Source organism: Myotis lucifugus, unplaced genomic scaffold, assembly GCF_000147115.1.
Source record: "Myotis lucifugus unplaced genomic scaffold, Myoluc2.0 scaffold_16, whole genome shotgun sequence".
NCBI lineage: Eukaryota > Metazoa > Chordata > Mammalia > Chiroptera > Vespertilionidae > Myotis > Myotis lucifugus.
The window spans coordinates 13,289,608-13,311,957 of NW_005871064.1; the positions used below are offsets into that span (position 1 = coordinate 13,289,608).

The following is a 22,350-nucleotide window of genomic DNA, read 5'->3' on the forward strand; positions in this document are numbered from 1 at the left end:
CTCTTGCTGTGCAACCCTGTGATCCTGGGTCTCCAAGCCTGGATTCTCATTTGTAAAATCGAGGTAGATAGCCTCCGCTTTTGCTGGGAGCTGCTTCTGTTTGTGTTGTAAGGTAGGAAGGGAAGAGGACCTCATACTTCTGGAGGCTGTGGTATTCAGTGGGCAGACATCTGGGAAATTGCTGGCCATCCCAGGCACCTGGCCTGCAGCATCAGGTTCCTTTCCCGCCCATGCTCAGGTTCTGTCTGTGTCCTCTTTGGCCACTTCCATCTTTTGCCTTTAGAGCTGTGAAGGCTCTGTTTGAAGCTGATATTCCTGGCTAGGACAGGTGTCCTGGGGTACAGAGCCCCTTTGCCCCTGGTTCCATGTGAAGATGCTCTCAGGTGCCTGCCCTACCCTGGGGGAGCCGCCATGAGGGAACCTTTGAGCCTTTGAGTGTAGGGATGGCAGAGGTGCAGGGCCAGGAATTGGCCAGAGGACAGTCACTTCCTTTTGAGGCTTCCTTTCTGCATCTCAGCATTCTCTGGGGGAGAAGGCTAAGTTCCATTTGTGCTCCCTCAGGCCCTTGGCATGTAGTTTCTTTGGAGGGTGATAAAGTGGTTGGCTGACTTGAAGGGTGGGGGTACTGGGAATGGCCCATCTGTTTGCACAGACTGCATGGAGAAGGTGATTGATGAGAGCATTTCTGGGAAGATGTGCACACCTCTCCTGACCCCTGGGACCCACTCTTCTGAATCCCCTGGTGGCCTTGGCTTAGAGCTAAGCAGGGTGTGGTGCTCAAGGAGCCCTGCCACGCCCTAGCCGGTTTGGCTCAGTGGATAGAGTGTTGGCCTGCGGACTGAAGGGTTTCGGGTTCGATTTCAGGCAAGGGCACATGCCCAGGTTGCTGGCTCCATCCCCATTGTGGGGCATGCAGGAGGCAGTCAATCAATGACTCTCATTGATGTTTCTCTTTCTCTCCTTCTCTCTTCCTCGCTGAAATCAATAAAAATAATTTTTTTAAAAAAGATATTGAACTAAAGTTAAAAGAAAAAAAAAGGAGCCCTGCCTCTTCTGTTCCAGCTGCCTCATAGCTCCATTGACTTCCCATGGTTCCCACTGGCTGTAGGAGCCTTTGTGTGGGGACTTCCCATTGTTCCAGATTACACTGGCCCCCAGAGGCCACATCCCCCCAGCTGTGCCTGGTCCTTTTTCCTGCCCCCAGAGTCACCTCACTGACCACTGCATTGGCTTATTTGGTGTAGCTCCCCAGGCTTTGGTGCTCTCCCCCGCCTCTTCATCCCTCATACCATCTTTGAGTACCTGGGGTCTTCTGCTGCTTCTTAGGTAATCAGCTCTGGAATCTAACCCCAGGGTGTCATTCTTGCTTCTAAGCACTCTGCAAAGCATTTTGAGGCTTCACCAGGACCTGGGTTTGGAGAATGGATGGAAGAGCCCAAAGTGGTTTATTCCTTGGTGAGCACACAGGCCTGTGGCCCAGACACCAGGAAGCACTAGTTGGTGTGACAGAGTCACGGGCACTGAGTGTGTGCTGGCCTGGGCCTGCAAGAGTCAGGTGAGGTGGTGGCCCTGGCTCGTGCACAGGCTCAGAGGTAAGAAGGAGGGCTGGGAGCCAGTGTGAGGCTGGGCTCTGCATTTCGTTGCCTTGATTGGATTTGCACTCTTTAGAAGGACCGGGCTTTCCCCACTTTCCTCCAGTGCCCTCTGCAGGACTGGTCAGGGCGTTCAGGTCCCACAGGTGGGTATACTGACAACCCCCAGAGTGAAGGGGCCTGTCTGGGTTAATATTCACTTACCTCTGTCCGACAGTCAGGTTTTAAAAAGAACCTGCATATTTATCATGAGTTGTGATATTTTTAAGTTGCAAAATATATTTATATGCATTTTTATGTGAACAGTTTCTATTATAGTTTACATCAGTTAACTCACAGTTAAAATTACTTTACCTTATAAAGGGAAAACTTAAGAAACTTGCACTAAAAGCATGTTTCATGTCCAGAAATCTGTGCCATTTCCGTGTGTGTGTGTGTGTGTGTGCGCGCGCTATTTGTTTGTTTGTTTGTTGTTGTTTTTTTGTTTTTTCTGTCATGGTGGTTTTCTTGGAAATACCTTCATTTGGGGGTTTCAATTTTCGGTATGTTCTCCCGTCCCTTCCTGGTAAGATCACTTAGTGTCTGTCATCGCACTGACATCTCACCGCAGCCCATGAAGAAGGTGCCAGGAGTGCTGATCCCATTTTGCAGATGAGGAAAGAGGCTCAGAGGTGGTGCTTCGCTCATGAGTCTTTTCATATGTCTTCCTTGCCTGATGGACAATTTGGAAAGTGGCCTCAATTGAGGGCAGGGGACCCTAGGACATGGGTTCCTGATCAAGAAACTGGGATCTAACTTAGGGTCTTGGATGTGATTCTGGACACCCTCGCCCACTCCCAGAGCCCACCATGGTCAGGGTGAAGCCATGTTTCTGCAATGAGCATGGGCTGGCTTTCTTGGGCCATGCTCATTGAGGAGCCCTAAAAATCTTGGTGTCCCACTTTTGCCACCCCTTTCTCTTCCTTGGGATTCTTGTCTGGGGACTCTGCCTGGTCAACAGGAATGCTGCCCCGGCACAGCCCTGCAGTGGCTTCCAGAAGCCCTGGGCAGGAGCAGGGCTGGTGGGGCCCTCATGGGTTGGCCTAATGTCTGGGAGTGGGTGGGGAGCAGGATTCCAAGACAGGAAGTAGCCCTACCTTCAGAGGGGCTGAGCACAGGCAGGTCCTCTGTGCTCATTGTCCTCTACCCTTCCCAGGCTCCAGACTGGCTGCCTGCCAGTTAGCTTGTCCCTTCACAGCACCCTCTCCTCCCCCACCCAGGACAGCGGGTACTGTTTGAGGGGTGGAGGCCTGCTCTCTTGTGGAGGCAAGTTCTAAGCTGGTCCTGAGCAGCATTGCCTTTTGTTGCTATCTAGTGGTACAGCTCCCAGAGTGCTTGGGGTCAGTTCTGTGGCTCAGATGAGGAACCTGAGGCTCTCAAAGAGAAAGTGACTGCCATTGCTTATATATGCAGAAGATATTTGCTCTTCAGGTCTGCATGCCCTGGGCACTGGGCTTTGAGTAACTGCTGGCCTATAGTCTCTGTGGTCTCAGGCAAGGAGCCTGTCCCTGGGCCAAGAGAGGAAAGAAGAGAGCATCTCCCTATTTGATCATCAAGCAAATTCAGTGCTTAGAGCCCCTGCCGCCAGGCTGTGAGCCACTTCCTTCTGCATAAAGACCACAACAGAAGACAATCCAAGGTTGGGGCAGTCAGGGCAAATTAAGGCTGACTATCCCATGTGGCTCTTGGTGTAGCAGTCTGTCTGCATGTGAAGGGTTTTTGGCAGGCCCATCCCACTACAGCCTTCCCTTTATTCATGGCTTACCAGAGAGGAGAGCCGACATGTCTAAGGCCCAAGCTATGAGCTTGGAAATGGGACTTGAAACTTGGTCTTTGTGATTTCAGATCTGTTAGCCTCCCATTCTGGCACCCCACCCTATGAGAGGCGGTGGTGTGCACATGCCTCAGACTGTTGGTGTGTGTGCAGGTGGGGTGCTGTGGCTGCCGCAGGCTCAGGAAGCAGCTTCTGGCCTGGGCCACGTCTGCATGCACTGATCTGAACTTAGAGCTCTTGTCCTGACAGAGATACCGGTCTCCCTCCCATCTCCAGCCTAGCAGGGACCTCTGCGTGTCTTTGGCTTTTCTTTTCCCTCGTGTTTCCCTGAGTGTGTTCTCCTGTGGTTCTGAGTGGGTATGAATGCTGGGTTATGGGTCTCTGGGAACAGGGTGCTGCTGCTCTCCTGCTCCTCTAAGCAGTTCCCCTCCTGACCCCTGTTAGGGTCTCTCTTCCTATCCTTCCTGTCCCACTGCAGGTGTGACCCAGACTGACTGTGGCCCGAGCCCCCAGCCCCCCAAGTAGGGCCAAGGCTGTGTCCGACCCAGGGAGTCTCCTCTAATGATGATAGTCCCTGGGGGACCAGACCTGGTTCTCTCAAGAAAGGGGACCCAGCTCTATTTGTTCTGGGAGGCAGAAGGAAGGGAAGCACGAGATAGCACAGGATGTGGCTTTGAAGAACCTAGAAGGGTGCCTCACTCTAGTGTTGTGTCCTTTCAGCCTGCTGTTGGCTTGATGGCCTTGGAGGGCATCAGGCTGGCACTTCCTTATGAGGGAAGTACGAGGGACCAGATGTGCCAACAGGAGCTTGGGAGACTTGGACGCCTGGCCTGGAGCTGCTCTGTGCCTACCTGTCTTGGGTGAGAGCCTGTTCTGCCTCCAGTCTGGTCTCAATGGAAGTGAGCCCAGGAGCATAGGGCATGGCTGGGGTTCACTCAGGGCTACCGTCCATCAGTGTGTTGTGCACATGTGCATGCGTATGGGGTGGCTCCGTGTAGCCCAGCAGTAGGCTTCGTACTGACCTCCCAGCTGTCACGCTGTGACTACTTCTACGTACTGAAGGGAGAGGCTGAGAGGAAGGGCCCAGGTATGCACCACATAGGCCTTGTCCTACATGCATTTGTGTGTGTGAGGTTGTGTGCCTCTGTCAGAGATGTGGGAGGATGACAGCAGCTTTGCACCGGAAAAGCATGCTGGTTTCTATTTCAAAGGGCAGATTTTTGTGGTGGTTCTGCAGTTTCTCATCTGGGCATTTCCCCTGTTCAGCTCCTCCTTCCATCCCTGGAAACTCTGTCTTTCGGGGCTGGGTCTTTGTGACTCAATTTTCCCCCTTCCTGTTTCTACCTGAGTATGACTCCTAATTAAAAAAAAACAACCCACCCCCATTGCCCCTCCCCCCACCTGTGTGACTGTCTTTTTCATTTGTTCTCTTGGTCATTGAGCAAGCACTGCCTGGCCTACGGGGAGATGAGGCGTGTATATGCATAGTGCCATTGGGGGTCAAGGGTATGGCCACTGCATGAAGGCGTTTCCAAGTTGGGTCTTGGTAGAATTGGAGTCCAGGAGGTAGACAGTCCCAGGCTAGGAACCAAGATGAAATGGGGGACAGGAAGATGCTGGCTGTTCTTGCCATTGGCCCAGCTTATTTTGGATGGAGTAGAGAAGATGGGAGGACAGAAGCTGGGGGGTAGTAAATCATTGAGCCCCATCACGAAGGGCCTTAAAGGCCAGAAAAGAAGCATGTTCTCCTTAGTGAGCAACCTGGGGAGGGACCAGAGAACAATGTTCTGTAAAGATTCTGAAGACTCAGGAAGGATGGCTCATTGGTGAGAACTGGGGACAGGGCAGCCAGCAGGAAAGTCAGGGCTTTTAGCTTTAGAAGCAGGCCCGAGGGCTTGCTGAAGACATGGAGCGGGCCGGTAGAACCAGTAATGTGTGGAGGGGGAGCTGGGGTTGGGGTCAGAAGCCTTGCCATACTGTTCAAGGTGGGATGGATGTATCCCAGCTGTGGCTAGAGGGACAGGGAAAGAGCCTGGGGATTTGGCCGCTTGGGACATTCCAGCCGGGTGGTGTGCAGTTTGGGCTGGGAGGGCTCCTGGGGCGGAGGCCAGCCAGGCAGCATGTTGGCACTGCTCCCGGCCCCACATCTTCCAGGCCTGTCTGGGCTGAGCGCATTTGGAGAGAGGGGCTCTAAGGGAGTGCTCAGAGAGGGTTGTCTCTAATGGCTAAGCCAGGCTTCTTTCATTTGACCTGATCCTAAGTTCCTTTATCTGGCCTGGTAAGTCTGCTTTCTGTCCAGGATCCCAGCTAGCACCAGGGGAGAGTGTGGCTGGGCAGCCTTCTCCAGGCCTGGGTTCAGAACCTGTGTGCCTGAGCCAACTTTGGTGAAGGAGTGGGCACTGGATGATCTCCTGCCACGCTGCCTACAGGGCTGGGTACTTTGGCTCTCAAGACTTTTGATCTTACCATCATCCTCATGATGCTGTTATTGGTTACTGTGTTCCCAACGGAGCAGCAGTGGGATCAGAGCTGTTGTCACTCTGCTGAGGTCACACAGCTAATATGACCTGAGCTGGGTTCCAGCCAAGAGCCCATGAATGGTTTTCTACCACCCTGCCTTCTAGAGAAGCACAGTCTAGCCCTTTCTTTATACATGGTGAAACCGAGACTGAAAGTCAAACGAGTCACCCAGCATCATCTCTGGAGTTAGCGGCCGAGGCAGGTGTCTGCCATTCAGGCCTGTGCTCCCTATCTGTGTTAGGGTAGGGGGCGTGCGCAGGTCTGATAGCCAGGATAGGAAACACCCCATGGACAGCTGCTGCTTTGGGGGACGAGGCCTCTTGCTGACACTTGCTTGTGGGTGACTTCAGAAGAAGGTCAGCCATTTCAGGGCTGCACCAGTTCTTTGGGCCTGATCCTGCCCAGCCCCGCCCTCCCCAAGGGACTGTGCAATTTGGTTTGTGTACTTTGTGTAAGGAAATGGTCCTCACAGAACAGCCTGTTTCTCTTTCTAGGTTCCAGCTTTTTTTCAGGTCAGAGTAACCTGCTGTATTCTCAGCAAGGGAAAGGTACACAAGACCGAGCTCTCTCTCCCCAGACAGCTCGCTCAGACCTCTCGGGTTTGAACAGAGGTATGCTTAGGTGCACCTCAGCTCTCTCTTGTCACCCAGCTGTCTGCCCTCCAGGAGGGGAGTCTCTCTGTGGTCCCTCCCTGAGGGAGAGTGTGGTATTAAGTGAGGAAACCACGTTGCCCTTGTTTCAGTGCTGTCTCAGAGACCCCAGCCTGACCTTGACCTCTTCTCTACCTTCCTAGTTGACATTCGAGAAATCAAGGAGATCCGCCCAGGGAAGACTTCACGGGACTTTGATCGCTATCAAGAGGACCCTGCTTTCCGACCAGACCAGTCACATTGCTTTGTCATCCTGTATGGGATGGAATTCCGCCTGAAGACCCTGAGTCTGCAAGGTGGGAGTCGAGGGGCTGGCGGAGGCAGGGGAATAGTTAAGGGGAATGTCCCCTGGTCTCTGGCTCCGTGGGTGGTGTGTGTCCTCACAGTTCAGCTGTTCACCCCTCACTCACAGCTACATCTGAGGATGAAGTGAACATGTGGATCAAGGGCTTGACTTGGCTGATGGAGGACACATTGCAGGCAGCCACACCCCTGCAGATTGAGAGGTAAGAACAACCCCTGACCCTGTGGTTAGAGTTGGGGGTGTTGGGATCTAGGGAGCAGGGCAGGGACAACATGCTGATCTCCCTGGGCCTGGGCCTGGCCCTCGCTGGAAAAGTGGCCCTCACTGCAGGCTTTTCCCTCCAGGTGGCTGCGGAAGCAGTTCTACTCGGTGGATCGGAATCGTGAGGATCGGTAGGTTCTGAGCTTTGGCTCTAGCCCAGCAGGGTGAGCTGGGGCACCCATAACAGTAACCGTGCCTCAGGGTAGCTGCCTGAAGAACCAACGGACTCAGGGGACCTATTTCCGAGGGACTTGGGGTGACAGGTGGTTCTGGCACAAGTAGCTTCCTGCAGAAAGCCCTCTGGTGGCCATGGTGCAAGCTGGCAAGAGAGGCCAGGGACAAGAAGCCATGTGCCCTGCCGCTTTATTCAGAGACAGGAAGTGCAGAACTTGCTCTGGGCGCCTGGAAAGACGCCAGGTGGCTTGTAATGTGTGCAGGGGGTACTTTGAAGCTGTAGTGTGATAGCCAGAGGGGCCACGGAGAGATGGGGGACAAAGACCAGGTCATGACTTTCTGTGAGAGAGACGGGAAGCCAGGGAGGGTTTGGAAGAGAGACACTACCTGACTTCACTTACACAGGCTTGCTGGGTGCTAGTGGAGAGTCCAGGACAGCAACTCCAGCACTGTGGGTGAAAGATCGGGGGAGGGCTTGGGTCAGGGCGGAGGTGGGTGTGAGAAAAAGAGAGTCGAGGGTGACAGCTTTTTGGCCTGAGAATCTGGAAAGGCAGAGCTGCCCTTGACAGATGGGAAGCCTGGGAGGAGCAATCTGGGGGCTTACCAGTTCATTTGGGGGTGTGTTAAAGTTTCATGATGCCTTAGATGTTCAGGTAGAGACATTAGTAGGTAAGTGGGCAGATGGAGTGTAGGGAAGAAGTTGGGGTGGAGATGTTAACCTGGGGAGCATTTAGATGATAGGAAGGCCATGAGGCTAGAATCACCTGGGGATAAGCGTAACAAGAAAAGGGAAAAGGGCCAGTGGCTGATCCCGGGCTGCTTGGATGTTGGGGATTGGAGAGGTAATGAGGAACTTGCCAAGCGATGTAGCAGCTCGTGAGGTAAGAGGGGGCACTGTTCTGGAAGCCCAGGGAGAGGGAGCAGTCAGCTGTGCCAGGCCTCCAGGTGTGGTGAAGATGGAGAAGTGCCCCTTGGACTTCATAGCACAGAGGTTGTGGTGACCTTGAGACAGGCAGTGGAGAGGGTTCAGGGAATGGATGGCTCCTTCAAGGCATTGCTGTGAAGGGGAGCAGACAAGGGGGTGGGCAGTAGCTAGAGAGGTACACAGGGGCAAGACAGGTTTTGGGTGAGAGAGAGAACAGCCTGTTTGCAATGCTGATGGCAGAGTCCACAGAGCGAATGTGGAGTGATGCAGCAAGTTTCTTACCTGCGAAGTGACGGCCTACCTCCTGCTGACAGGGTCAGACAGCTGGCATCTGGACAGAGCCAGTGCTTCTGAACAGCACTTGCTGGTAGCAGGCCGACCCCTCATACAGAGCAGGATCCGCTCGGGAGTTTGGGTGCTGACTGCCAGGCTCTTGAGCAGGAAGAGTAGTGGTTCCCATCCTCCCCTCCCTGATACCACCTCCCAGGAGAGAAAGCCTTTCCCCCGTCTTCTCCATCCTGTTGCTAGGCCCAGCAGTATCCTCTAGCCCCACATTCTGGCAGGGCACCCCTGGAGGGCAGGGAATGCTTCCCATCAGGCCTAGGAGGGTGCCAAGTCACCGGCAGTGGTATTTGACTGAGTGACCTCACTTTGTCCCCCCAGTGTCTGTGCGGAGGCCCAAACTCCCAGCATCCCTGGGGTGGTGGTGGAGGCACTGCTGAACTTCCCCTCAGAGGCAATGGTGGGTGGGCCCTGCATGAGCTGGACCTGCAGCATCTGGCTGCTCTCCTCTGTCCAGGTGGGAGCCAGAGAGCTGGGTGCCAGAGGTACGGGCTGGATCAGGGCTGGTGGGAGGAGGCCTCACTTTACTGAGACTGGTCACTCCTTCCTTGCCAGAACCCTGGGCTTTTCTTTGCTCAGATGAGGAAACCAAACTGAGAGAAAGGGCTCTGATCCAGCCTCATCCTCAGGACTTCAAGTCTCAGAGTAGTGCTGTTTACCTGTCTAGTCCCAGGTGGACTCAGCCTACAGGTCAGAGGTCATGAGAGGTTGGGTGAGGCCACTGGAGATGTTCATGTTTCTTCAGTATATCAGCCAAGGACCTGAAGAATATGCTGTCCCAGGTTAACTACCGGGTCCCCAACATGCGCTCCCTCCGAGAGCGGCTGACGGTAAGGGCCTCCTGGTCTATCTGCGGTAGGTGGGCGGGGAGGCCGGGAGCCCATAGCCGGTGGGGCTGACCAGAGTCCTGCGGTTTCTTGCAGGACCTGGAGCTGCGCAGCAGCGATATCACCTATGGGCAGTTTGCTCAGGTGTACCGCAGCCTCATGTACAGCGACCAGAAGACGGTGCATGAAGCTACCTGCCCTCCCACGGCCCTTGCCCCTGCTCTCCTGCCCCAGCCCTGCTTGCGTCAGCCCTGCTGCCCTGCTTGGGGGCTTTTGGGTGCCATTTCTCCAGCTCTTCTCCTCTTGAAGCCTACCCCCATCTGTCACCCCAGCCTTTCTTTCTGAGGGCCCCTTTCCCACATGGCCTCCCAGGGCTCCCGCTCTGACCAGGTTCTGTCTCCTGCAGATGGACCTCCCCTTCTTGGAAGCCTGCGCCCCAAGGTTTGGTTTAAAATGGGGAGGTGGGGTTCCTTATGCAAGTGGAAGGCAGTGGGAGGGGGTGAGCCCATATTGGATCATTCTTGGCAAATGTGCTGGCTGGGAGCTGGGCTCTGCCTTCCAAGGGGCCCCTTATTGTCTGTGAACCATGTGAGCCAGCTGGCCGCCAGGCATTTCCCTTCTCTCCTGCAGGGCAGGGGAGCGGCCGGAGCTCTGCCGAATGTCCCTTCCGGAGTTCCAGCAGTTCCTCCTCGAGTACCAGGCGGTATGCTGGGCTGGGCTGGGCTGGGACTGGGCCAGGGTTCCCGGCTGAGGGCGGCTGGGCTCATCACTGACTGGAGTCTCTCATGTGCCCCCACCCTGCCCACCCCTATCAGGAGCTGTGGGCTGTCGACCGACTCCAGGTGCAGGAGTTCATGCTCGACTTCCTCCGAGACCCCTTGAGAGAGATTGAGGAGCCATACTTCTCCCTGGATGAGGTGAGGCCTGCCTTTCACCCCTCTGTCAGAGAGATGGGTCGGGCTGACCAGAACCCCACCAGGTTTCCAGGAGCCGATTTGCCTTAGGGGTGCCACCTTGTTCCCCTCACTGTCTACCTTGCCCACCCCACTTAAGACTGAGCACCCTCTCTCCTTCCCCTGCCAGTGGGCTAGGCCTGGGGCTCAGTTTCTCTTCCCTTCCCCATGTGTTTCTGGACAGTTTGTCACCTTCCTGTTCTCTAAGGAGAACAGTGTGTGGAACTCGCAGCTGGATGTGGTGTGCCCGGACACCATGAACAACCCTCTCTCCCACTACTGGATCTCCTCCTCGCACAACACGTGAGGGCGCCCTCGACCCCACCCAGCCTGACCTGGGGAGGGAGGGACTCACCTGACCACCCTGCCTTTCCTTCCCCATCTAGGTACCTAACCGGGGACCAGTTCTCCAGCGAGTCCTCCTTGGAAGCCTATGCTCGCTGCCTGCGCATGGGCTGTCGCTGTATTGAGTGTGCGTTGGGGCCAGGGCTGGGGGAGGAGGATGGGAGGCCTGTCCACTTGACCGTACTCATGTTGTTCCCCAGTGGACTGCTGGGACGGCCCAGACGGGATGCCAGTCATTTACCATGGACACACCCTTACAACCAAGATCAAGTTCTCAGACGTCCTGCACACCATCAAGGAGCATGCCTTCGTGGCCTCAGAGTGAGTGTGGGTAGGAACCCTGGCTCGGCTGGGCTCCAGCTCTCTCCTATGGCAAAAGGTAGAGGGCGCCCTCAGAGGCCCTGTCCCCATTCCACCTGCCTTTCATCTTCATCCTTCCTCTCCTGCTGCTTGCGCGAGCCATTGCTTCCCACAGAACTCCCTGTTTTCCTGCATCCTTGTTTCCCCTTTCGTGGGTCCTTCTCCTTAGGTTGTGGAACACAGTCAAGCTCTTCCCGTCCTTAAAAAAAAATACTTCCTTAACCCTGACCATTGTCCTGCCAACTCTTCCCTTCACAGCCCAGAAAATTGTTTTGTCCCGTGTCCCATTCTACAACTCCTATTCACCCTCACCTGTGGTCACCGTGGGACGGGCTCTGGGAGGAGATCAGCAGTGACCAGGGCACTGGTCTCTGCTGCCTCATTGAAGGGATCACCAGGGCCCCCCAGTAGCTGAATTTGGAGGCTGCTTCTCCTCTTTCCTGACCTCTTTGGTGTGGGATCTCTCTCCTGCTGGGGCAGCCTCCACCGTGGAACCAACTCATGGGACTGCAGCAGATCTGAGTCTCCAAGTGCCCCTTTAGCACCCCTCCACCCTTCCAGTGGCCAGAACCCACCTCCTCTCTGGGATAGCTCCCTGTAGATGGGACCCCAGGCCCTTGGCTCCTAACACCTCACTGTGAGGGCTGTTTGGACTGAGATTTGACCCTGCAGAACCGTAGGGTCTGTGTTAGAACGAAGTAGTGGGGATACCACTTCTGGAAGAGTCCGAAGCGGAGCCGTGACAGGGTGGTCCCCTACCGTGCAGGTACCCGGTCATCCTGTCCATCGAGGACCACTGCAGCATTGCTCAGCAGAGGAACATGGCCCAGCACTTTAAGAAGGTGCTCGGGGACACACTCCTCACCAAGCCCGTGGACATTGCCGCCGACGGGCTCCCTTCCCCCAACCAGCTCAAGAGGAAGATCCTTATCAAGGTAGGGAAATGGGCTGGGGGCCCCCTGCTCAGGACCTCTCCATGGTCATTGGTCCGGCTGCTGGTCTGGGGCCTCGGTGAGGCAGTGGGGCTCTGGGACTCCGGCTGGCACTGCCATATCCTGGCCTGCTACCCACAGCACAAAAAGCTGGCTGAGGGCAGTGCCTATGAGGAGGTGCCTTCGTCTGTGATGTACTCTGAGAACGACATCAGCAACTCCATCAAGAATGGCATCCTCTACCTGGAAGACCCCGTGAACCATGTGAGGGCAGAACTGACTGGGCCGGACTGGGCAGGGTGGGACAGGTGGTGGGAGCACCCTGTCACGGCCCCACGTCCGTCTCTTCCAGGAGTGGTATCCCCACTACTTTGTTCTGACCAGCAGCAAGATCTACTACTCTGAGGAGACCAGCAGTGACCAGGGCAATGAGGATGAGGAAGAGCCCAAGGAGGTGAGGGGCCAGCTCAGGGCTGGGGGCTGGGCTGGGCTCAGAGTCACTGAGTGTCTTTGCTATCGTCCTCCCCCGTGCAGGCCAGTGGCAGCACCGAGCTGCACTCCAATGAGAAGTGGTTCCATGGGAAGCTTGGGGCAGGACGGGACGGGAGGCACATCGCCGAGCGCCTGCTGACTGAGTACTGCATTGAGACCGGGGCCCCTGATGGTTCCTTCCTAGTGCGCGAGAGCGAGACCTTCGTTGGCGACTACACCCTTTCTTTCTGGTAACCCACTCCCTATGCTTGTGCACACGGGTGCAGCACCACCCTGAGGTAGCTGTGATCCATTTTCTTTCCTTCCAGGCTTTCAGGGGAAACATTTAATCTCACCCACAAGCTTACATACACTTACCCAGTTAGCGGCCTCCCTCCTGCAGGGCTGCCCTGTCCCCCTCTGAGATTTGGTGCCTGTGTGGGACTCGGGCCTGTGCTCACTGCTTTCCCCTCTTCCCTCAGGCGGAACGGGAAGGTCCAACACTGCCGGATCCACTCCCGGCAGGATGCTGGGACCCCCAAGTTCTTCTTGACAGACAACCTTGTATTTGACTCACTCTATGACCTCATCACGCACTACCAGCAGGTGCCCCTGCGCTGCAATGAATTTGAGATGCGCCTCTCGGAGCCTGTCCCCCAGACCAATGCCCACGAAAGCAAAGAGTGAGGGCGGGGATGGGGGCGGGTGGGGACCTGAGTGGTGATGGAGGGAAGGGTCCTGACTCAGGCCTGTCCTCAGATGGTACCACGCGAGCCTGACCAGAGCGCAGGCTGAGCACATGCTGATGCGCGTCCCCCGTGATGGGGCCTTCCTGGTGCGGAAACGGAATGAGCCCAACTCCTACGCCATCTCCTTCCGGTGAGGCGTGTGGCCTGGGATGCTGGAGGTGGTGCTGGCCTGCAGCTGGTTCCCTGTGTGACTGTTCTGTCCTTGTCAAGGGCTGAAGGCAAGATCAAGCATTGCCGCGTCCAGCAGGAGGGCCAGACGGTGATGCTGGGCAACTCGGAGTTTGACAGCCTTGTCGACCTCATCAGTTACTACGAGAAGCATCCATTGTATCGAAAGATGAAGCTGCGCTATCCCATCAATGAGGAGGCACTGGAGAAGATAGGCACAGCTGTGAGGACCGGTTGAGGGGTGCAGCAGGCAGGGGAGAGACCAGCATGACCCTCCCGGGCTCGCTGCTGGGAGGCCCAGAATCTACCAGTCGGGATAATCCAGATGTGTGGGGCAGGACTGGGCACAAGTTAGGCAGATGAGGTGGGGGACAGCCATTCAAGCAGTGGTCCCTGTGGGCCAAGGTGTGGGTGAAGAGGTCCTGGAATCCACACGTGGAGAGGATGGGCCCGAGGCTGGGGGCTTATCCAGACGGGTGTGGACTAGAGTGTTCCTGGGGCAGGAGAGTGGGCTACAGAAGTGGATCGTGGAGAACAGAGCTCCAGGGGGAGGAGACTGGTGAAAAGGCAGGACAGTGAGGGTTCTGGACCAGGGTCTGGATAAAAGGAAGGAGTCTGGGACGGGAGAGCCACTTGAGACTTTTGTCATCAGTGACGCAGATGGCATGGCTAGGGAGAAGACTGCCATCCACTGGAGCTGGGGTGGTGGAAAGGAGCGTGCTGGGGGCCAGGCTCAGCCGAGTGAGTGAGTGAACTGCCGAACAGAGCTCCGCTGCAGTGAGCTTGCTAATGGGGTGGGTCTCAAACTAAGAATGTGGAGAGAGGAAGGGGTGAGGCCATGCCCACTGAGGTAGGAAGACCAGGCACCAGTGAAGAGGGCAGACTTAGTGACCAGCTGCCCTAGGAAAGGAGCATGTGGCAGCCAGCACCCCTTTCGTCTCTGGGTGTTAACATGTCCCCATTCTGTCCCCTTTCTAGGAGCCTGACTATGGGGCCTTGTATGAGGGACGCAACCCTGGCTTTTATGTGGAGGCAAACCCTATGCCAACTTTTAAGGTACAGCCTCGGGCCTGTGGCCACAGGAAGCTGGGGAGAGTCCCCAGCTGCTTAGGGCTTACATTTCTCTGCTCAGGGCCCATCTGTGGTCTTTGTGGAGAAGTGGTATTTGTGGTTTTCTGAGGCCTGAGAGGTTATGAGAAATGTGTGGTTGGTGTGTGGCCGCAGGTCTCTCAGGGCCAACCCCTCCCAGCCCCTGTCCCTGGGGGTCGGCACTGACCCTGTTGACTGTTCCCCGGGGTAACCCTGGTTTCCTCCTTGGCAGCAGTGGGGGGAAGGGGAGCACACTTGTCAGAAAACTTTGTTTTTGCTACTCCCTCACCTCGTGATCTTTCAGACAGGATCTTTCTCTAAGGGGTAAGACCTGTGCCCTAACCCTTCCCCCCCCCCCCACCCCCTTTTCCTCAGCAGCCAGGGAGCCTGGGAGAAGGTTCCTTTTTATTTTCAGATGAGGAATGATGTGGTTCCAGGGGCCCAGGCAGGGGCCTGCAAGGTTTCACCTGGACCCCGAGGAGCTTCCCTGGTAGAGGTGTGGCTCTGTCCCCAGTGACATCTGTCCTGGAGCCTCCTGCAGGGCAGTGTTGAGGACTGTAACTAGGCGGGCTGCTACCTGAGCCCCACCTGGGAAGCCCAGGTGCTAGTGTGTGCACGTGAGGCTGCAGTCGGGAGAGTGGCGGACAGGGACTGTGCTCTCACCACTGCTTCTCTCCGTGCAGTGTGCAGTCAAAGCCCTCTTTGACTACAAGGCCCAGAGAGACGACGAGCTGACTTTCACCAAGAGCGCCATCATCCAGAATGTGGAGAAGCAGGACGGAGGCTGGTGAGCTGGGTCCCTGGGCTGGAGAGCCCTACAAGTGCCCGTCTGTCCCACGTGTGTCTCCGCAGTGCCTGCCTTGGCTTAGGTGTGGGGTCCCTGACAAAGGATACCCCCCTCGTGGGAGTTTGGGGTGATTGCTGGGGGTCAGCAGCCTGTGGCTTCCACAGGTGGCGGGGAGACTATGGTGGGAAGAAGCAACTCTGGTTCCCGTCAAACTACGTGGAGGAGATGGTCAGCCCAGCAGTCCTGGAGCCTGAGAGGGAGGTGAGGCTAGAACTGCTGGCAGAACAGGAGTCCCACCACCAGCTCCCCTGTGCACACACTCATCACACAGTCAGGTGTGCCTGCGCATGCACAGCCACCCCACATGTGTGGTCATCACAGCTGTGGTGTCCATGGTCTCCAACATATACATGCCACGTCTGTTTAATCATGTGCACACTTATAAGATGTATTTGTCGTATGCAACAGACATCCCCTCACACGCATGTATACAGGAGGCCTGCTGACGAACCTGTGGGCTTTGCTTCCCACAGCACTTGGACGAGAACAGCCCCCTGGGGGACTTGCTGCGGGGGGTCTTGGATGTTCCAGCTTGTCAGATTGGTGAGCCCCATCCTCTTCTCTCACCCACTGTTCCTCAGAGTCAGGCTCTTTCCATGCTCCAAGTGGGGGGGGGGGGGGCGGTGGTGGCCCCAAAGGCTGCCCTCACTCTGAGTTCTTCCCATACTTAGACATCCCCCTGACACCACCCAGGCTCCTTTCTGCATGCTCACCCTGGGCCAGGCACAGCCGCTGATGCTGACATCCACAGTCCCAGTGGGTTGAGTCACAGGGTTTGACAGATGGTTGGGGAGGGTCCCAGGGTCCAGATTTGAGGCCTATATCAGACAGACCGGGTTCAAGCCCTGGCCTCCCCAGGCCTGGCAGAGCAGCGCTGCCTCCCTCCAAGTGTTGGGAGGAAGAAAGGTGATGAGAAAACTTGAGGAAGGCACCGAAAAGTGTCTGACCAAGCTCTTCTCTTGCCCCCCTAGCCATCCGTCCTGAGGGCAAGAACAATCGGCCATTCGTCTTCTCCATCAGTATGGCATCGGTGGCGCAGTGGTCCCTGGATGTTGCTGCTGACTCACAGGAGGAGCTGCAGGACTGGGTGAAAAAGATCCGTGAAGTGGCCCAGACCGCAGATGCCAGGGTGAGTGCCTGCCGGAGTCTGCGGGGTGCTGGGTGGGCAGCATGTGAGCCTCTAGGCAAGGATCTGGAGGAAACCCACATGAGCTAGCGATGTGGCCTGTTAGGGTGTGTTGAGATACGTGAGGCCATCCAGGTGGGTCTTCTCAGTGGGGCAATTAGATACACAGGGCAGAGGTTAGAAGAGAAGTCTTGGGCTGGAAGCAGGTGTGGGTGCTCAGGAGGCATGAGGACCGGAAAGGAGGAAGAGGAGCCTGGGAAGGACAGGGCTGTGGAGACACCCACAGGCATGGTAAGAATCTGAAAGTACCCGTTGGGTTTGGCAGCAGAAAATGGCCTTGGTGACACTAACAAGAGCCATGTCAGTGTCAGGGCTGGTACTGGATGGCAGTGGCCAGGCTCTCTAGGATCTGGCTATAGAAGAGGGCTGGGATTTGGGTGGGCATTAATGCCAACAGCTCAGGAGCCAGCGGGATGGAGCCCGAGCTTGGCTGGAAGATTAGCCTTCTGGGGGAATGGAGAGAAGGAAGTACTCGCAAGGATAAGGGAGTTACTACTTGGTGACCATTTGCCCTAGTCATTTAGGGTGAGTAGAGTGGCCTCAAAACAGATTTGTGAGCTGAACATAGTGGGGACGGGTCTGAGGATTGTGCCAAAAGTGTGGCCTGGGATAAGGTACTGGCAGGTGGTTGGAGGGATGGATCCCAGGGTCTAGGCTGAAAGGGGAAGAAAGAGGCTATGAATACATGAGCCCCTGGTGGAAGTGGACCTCCAGGGGTAAGAGGACAGGATGGGGGCTCTCAGGAGTGGGCTTCTGTCGCCAAAATGTGGCTGTGGCAGTAGATGTTGCGTTGGACTGGGGGAGCTGAGGCAATAAGGCTCAGGGTGGTGGAAGGATGGTCCTTGGGGTACAGAAGACCAAGCCAGAGGCCCAAGTTCCCAGTGAAGTCACAGGGAACCAGGAGGTGATGGCCCTTTGGCCTGAGAAAAGCTAGGTAACAGATGGTGACAAAGCATCCTTGGGTAGTGCGGCCAACCTGGACCCCACCCTCTCCTCAGGCAGAGAGGAGGAAGGACAGTTCTGGGTTGAGGCCAAAATAGAGGGCTCTGTGTGTGGTCCAGTGGGGTCTGGAAGGTGCAGGGGACCTACCGTGTGGACTGCCCAAGGCTGGCAGGGGCTGCTTTCTTCTCGGTGGGGCTCCGCCTGGGGCTACAGCGCCCTTGTGTGTGCCACCAGCTCACTGAGGGGAAGATGATGGAGCGGAGGAAGAAGATCGCCCTTGAACTCTCCGAGCTTGTCGTCTACTGCCGGCCTGTTCCCTTCGATGAAGAGAGTAAGGGCCGAGGCGCAGCGGGGTGCTCTCCATGGGGGGTGCAGGAGGAGTGTTTAGTCCCTTTATGCAGGGATTGGGTGCTGGCCCCCCAACTATGCCTGGGTGGGCGGGCTCTGTAAGTGTCCTCCCTGTTTGGCCCAGAGATTGGCACAGAACGTGCCTGCTACCGGGATATGTCGTCCTTCCCGGAAACCAAGGCGGAGAAGTATGTGAACAAGGCCAAAGGCAAGAAGTTCCTGCAGTACAACCGGCTGCAGCTCTCCCGCATCTACCCCAAGGGCCAGCGGCTAGACTCCTCCAATTATGACCCCTTGCCCATGTGGATCTGTGGCAGTCAGCTGGTGGCCCTCAACTTCCAGACCCCAGGTGAGGAGGTGCTGTGGGGTGGGGAGGAGCCCCCGGGCAGTGGGGCTGGAGGTCACTCACCTGGCTTTTGCAGACAAGCCCATGCAGATGAACCAGGCCCTCTTCATGACCGGCGGGCACTGCGGCTATGTGCTGCAGCCCAGCACCATGCGGGACGAGGCCTTCGACCCCTTTGACAAGAGCAGCCTCCGCGGGCTGGAGCCATGTGCCATCTGCATCGAGGTGGGCTTCTGAGTGGGAACGGGGCTGCTCCACTGGGCTCGTTTCAGGAGTCAAAGATGGGATGCTGGTTAACAAGACTGGGGAAGGGCACTGCTCTGTTGTTGAGCTTGAGGAAGACATACCTGTCCTCTGAGGTGGAAAGGCAGATAGCAGTCTCAGCAGCGGGGCTGGCTCTTGACTAAGGAGTCAGGCTGCTCCTGAAGCCAAGCCGAGGGTAACCACTGTCTGGAAGGAGAAGGGCAGGAAGCTAGTGCCAGTGGTGAACCAGGGGCCCGGTGCTCAGGAGAGCGACTCGCCCCAGGCCCACATGCCTTCGTAGCAGTTCTTGAACAACCCTGCTGCCCTGCTGATGTGGGGTTCAGGGTGCTTGGGGCCTGAGCAGAGTCTTGGAGGAAGAGTGAGGAGAGTATGGGGTGAGCATTTGCTTCTGAGAGAAGAGATTCCTTTTTCCCCCTAGAGGTAATTTGAAAGATTTCTATGTTAAAACAGACATGGATTTAATGTGAAGTAGATTGCAAAAACTCACATGAAAATTTTGGTTAAAGCTAAGACATCTTCAAATGAAGGTTTGCTGTCAGCAGTTACTCCTAGGGACTTAAGGGGCAGTGTCCTGGGGGCCCAGCAGAGGGCGCACTGCCTTCACTGCATGGTGGGGACTTGGAGGGAGCAGGAAGGACAATCCCAGGCCCATCTTTGCCTGCCTTACAGGTGCTGGGCGCCCGGCATCTACCAAAGAATGGCCGAGGCATTGTGTGTCCCTTTGTGGAGATTGAGGTTGCTGGAGCTGAGTATGACAACAACAAGCAGAAGACAGAGTTTGTGGGTGAGCCTTCCTTCCCCACTCCTGTCCTCATCCTCCCCTCTGCACCAGCGGCCCTATCCTCTTGAGGTGATGGCTTAAGGCCTTTTATCCTTGCTTTCGCAGTGGACAATGGCCTCAACCCCGTGTGGCCGGCCAAGCCCTTCCACTTCCAAATCAGTAACCCTGAATTCGCTTTTCTGCGCTTTGTGGTGTATGAGGAAGACATGTTTAGTGACCAGAACTTCCTGGCTCAGGCTACTTTCCCGGTGAAAGGCCTGAAGACAGGTGAGGACCCTGCCTGTGATCTGGGGTGGGAGGGTGGAGGCCCTTCCTCAGCTCCCTCCCAGGCTGAGGGCCAGGCTTTCCTCCCAGGGTACAGAGCAGTGCCTTTGAAGAACAACTACAGTGAGGACCTGGAGTTGGCTTCCCTGCTGGTCAAGGTCGACATTTTCCCTGCCAAGGTAACGTCAGGGGGTGGGACCCTGGCCGGGCGCAGCCTCGCAGGTGCAGGGGAGTCACTGACCTCTGGTGCACTTCCCTCATGGAAGCAGGAGAACGGTGACCTCAGTCCCTTCAGTGGTACGTCCCTGCGGGAGCGGGGCTCCGATGCCTCGGGCCAGCTGTTCCATGGCCGGGCCCGCGAAGGCTCCTTTGAAGCGCGCTACCAGCAGCCATTTGAAGACTTTCGCATCTCCCAGGAGCATCTCCCAGACCATTTTGACAGCCGGGAGAGAAGGTGAGGGGTGGGGGGTGGGTGCCATGCTAGAGAGATGGGAAGTGGCTCGGTCAGTCGTCCTTTGATACCCTCTTCTCCTGGGTATAAAAGTTGTAACTGTCTGTCCTGGGGCTGGGCTGCAAGGCCCTACTGCCAGTAAGGACACTCATCCCTTCTGTCCAGGGCCCCACGAAGGACTCGGGTCAACGGAGACAATCGCCTCTAGCTGTGCCCCAGCCTCATGGAGAGCAGCAGGTGCTGCGTGCCTCTTGGAATGCCGTGAACTGGGTTCGTTGGAAGCGGCCTGCCATGGCACCCTTCCTGGTCTCGCACCCTGGAGCCTGAATTCCAGCAGAGAATGCTAGACAAAAACCAAGCCATTAAGATGTATTCCTGTTTGGGGCCTCCACAGCCCAGCCTGAGTGAAGGCAAAAACTGTACTGTGTCTCGCATTAAGCACACACATCTGGCCTGACTTCTGGAGGTGGATCCTACCATCTTGTGGGGCCAGGACCATGTCCGAAGCCCCTTGGAGAGAGAGGCTGCCTCAGCTGGCATCACAGGAGGCTCTGAGGAGCAGCAGCAGCCTTGCTGGGCCAGGGAAACCAAGTTTACATTGTCCTGCAGCTTTAAAACCATAGCCGGGCAGGGTGTGGGGTGGATGCCCCCCAGTTTGGCCTTGGAGTTAGGGCACAGGAGCACAGGGCCTGCCCGAGGAGGAGGACACAGCACAAGGGCACATTGCCCATGGCAGGGAACACGACCCAGCCTGAAAGATAAGGGGATCATGTTAAAAGCAGTATTGGGCGTCGCAGGCCATGGAAGGTTGCCCTGTAAGGGGCCAGTGGAGGAGGCTGAGCCACAGGGCACCACTTGAAGCAACGTGTCCCAGAGCCACAGCAGCGCCTCAGGGCCATGGAAGGACAAGGGCCCAGAACTGGGCGCACCACACCACTGGGCTACACTATCTGCCACTGCCCATCACTGAGGACCTGCTTACCAGGTAGACAAGTTTGTGGATATACTTGAGGCCTTTGTCGGGATGATCGGCACCAGTGTGGCCAGAATGGAGGAGCAAGTTGCTAAGGCAGAGGCCCAGCTAGGGACTTTGCCTAGCACATTCAGGAAATTCCTGCACACAATTCACATGCCCTCCTTCAACAAGGCTCTCCAGCAGATCGGATATGAAACCCCGTCCTGAAGACCACTTTCCCTGTTACAGTGGAAGCCCTGGGGTCTGAGTGCCAGCCACCCTGCCAGAGGGCGCTGCCTGGGATGATCTCAAGTGTTCAGTCAACTGAAAACCCTATTATTAGACATACATGATGTTGGAGTATAGAATTTTAAAGTTTATTTTTTGCACACTATTTCTCACTATCTTCATTATTTCACATAGGATGTATGATTCTTCTATGTCTTCCATGTCTAACCTGACAGCTGCTTGGTGAAGGGATCGGGGAAGCCAAGTGAAAGAATTCGGCTGTGCACTGTGGCAGAACTGTTATTTTTATGGGTTTTCCAGCTCAGCTAACAGCGTGACTTTTTCACGATTTATATCTACTCTTAAGAAAAACCACTGAGCCGTTAAAGCCTTGCTATTATTTGGTCCCAATATTGATTCAGTTTCCTATAGCTTACTTTTAGGGTAGGTGGTCAATTATTTAACATTATGTTAAACTCTCCTTATCATGAATTGTAAACTGAAGGAAATCATACAATTTCTGAGGAAATGTAGAAAGGATGACCTCAAATCCTGATTTGTCCATAGCAAACATGTCTATATATGGTTGCCACCGTTTGGTTTATAATATTATAATATAAATATTAAAAATTTTAAATTTTATTGGGAAAGCTTTCCTTCTAAAAAGGACTTTTTAAAAAGGTATTTTTTTTTCTCGATGGTGTAACTAACTTACTCCTCCTACTCCTCACCATGGAGAAGCCTCTGAGGGAGAGCAGCAGGGGGTGGCCTGCCCTATTGGGGGTTCAATTTGGGGTGTTAAGGCACTGACAGGAAGTGGGTGGGAAGAGAGGAAATAGCAAAGCTTATTCTGGTGAGGTGGTTTTTTTTAAGGTGAAAAAGACTTAATACGCTTTCCCTTAGGACTGGAAGAGGGAGCAAGGAGTTGCCTGTCTTGTGGGAGGTGGGGGGACAGGACAGGCAGTCAGGTGCTGAATGAAGCCTCTGAGCTGATGGCAGCTTCTGTCTAGCTGGTTGAAAGGTCCAAGGAAGGAGATGGAAGGCAGCCCCATCCCGAAGGGCAGGTTGGGGCCAGTCCCGAGGGTGCTTAGGTGCCTCACACACGCAACCCCATTGCCTGCATTTGGGCTCAGGTTTAGCCATTGCTAGTTCTGCTGCTCTCTTAAGATCTGACTGCCAAATAAATCATCCTTGTCTCCTTTCTCCTTTAACTTGTGTGTTCTTTTGTGGGCTTAGCAAAGCCAGGTTTCTGGAGGCTTGTTG

The 22,350-nt window shown here is 55.6% G+C and overlaps 1 protein-coding gene and 1 long non-coding RNA gene across 3 annotated transcripts; one reads left to right on the top strand and one right to left on the bottom strand.

The window, feature by feature from the left end:
• The first annotated feature begins 4,159 nt into the window (after nt 1-4,159).
• PLCG1 (phospholipase C gamma 1) lies at nt 4,160-22,298 on the top strand. Of its 2 annotated transcripts, none has more exons than XM_006085179.3 (32): nt 4,160-4,265; nt 6,719-6,871; nt 6,988-7,081; nt 7,224-7,271; nt 9,327-9,411; nt 9,505-9,588; nt 9,815-9,849; nt 10,039-10,111; nt 10,224-10,325; nt 10,546-10,664; nt 10,748-10,833; nt 10,907-11,027; nt 11,833-12,001; nt 12,140-12,262; nt 12,351-12,452; nt 12,533-12,720; nt 12,952-13,152; nt 13,229-13,348; nt 13,429-13,609; nt 14,365-14,442; nt 15,159-15,262; nt 15,427-15,523; nt 15,796-15,865; nt 16,294-16,451; nt 17,685-17,781; nt 17,923-18,147; nt 18,221-18,369; nt 19,078-19,192; nt 19,295-19,456; nt 19,544-19,632; nt 19,720-19,907; nt 20,070-22,298. In XM_006085179.3, exons 1-32 carry the CDS (start codon nt 4,175-4,177, stop codon nt 20,110-20,112), a joined length of 3,750 nt encoding a protein of 1,249 aa, XP_006085241.1. In that variant the 5' UTR covers nt 4,160-4,174; the 3' UTR covers nt 20,113-22,298. The 2 variants fall into 2 exon arrangements, with proteins under 2 accessions (XP_006085241.1, XP_006085242.1); XM_006085180.3 differs by having other exon boundaries at nt 19,723-19,907.
• LOC106696451 lies at nt 16,285-18,282 on the bottom strand. Its single transcript, XR_002828327.1, has 3 exons — nt 18,208-18,282; nt 17,598-17,808; nt 16,285-16,405 (listed from the first exon to the last, which is right to left on the bottom strand). It is a non-coding gene; the product is annotated as an uncharacterized LOC106696451 (long non-coding RNA).
• Nucleotides 22,299-22,350: the final 52 nt, after the last annotated feature.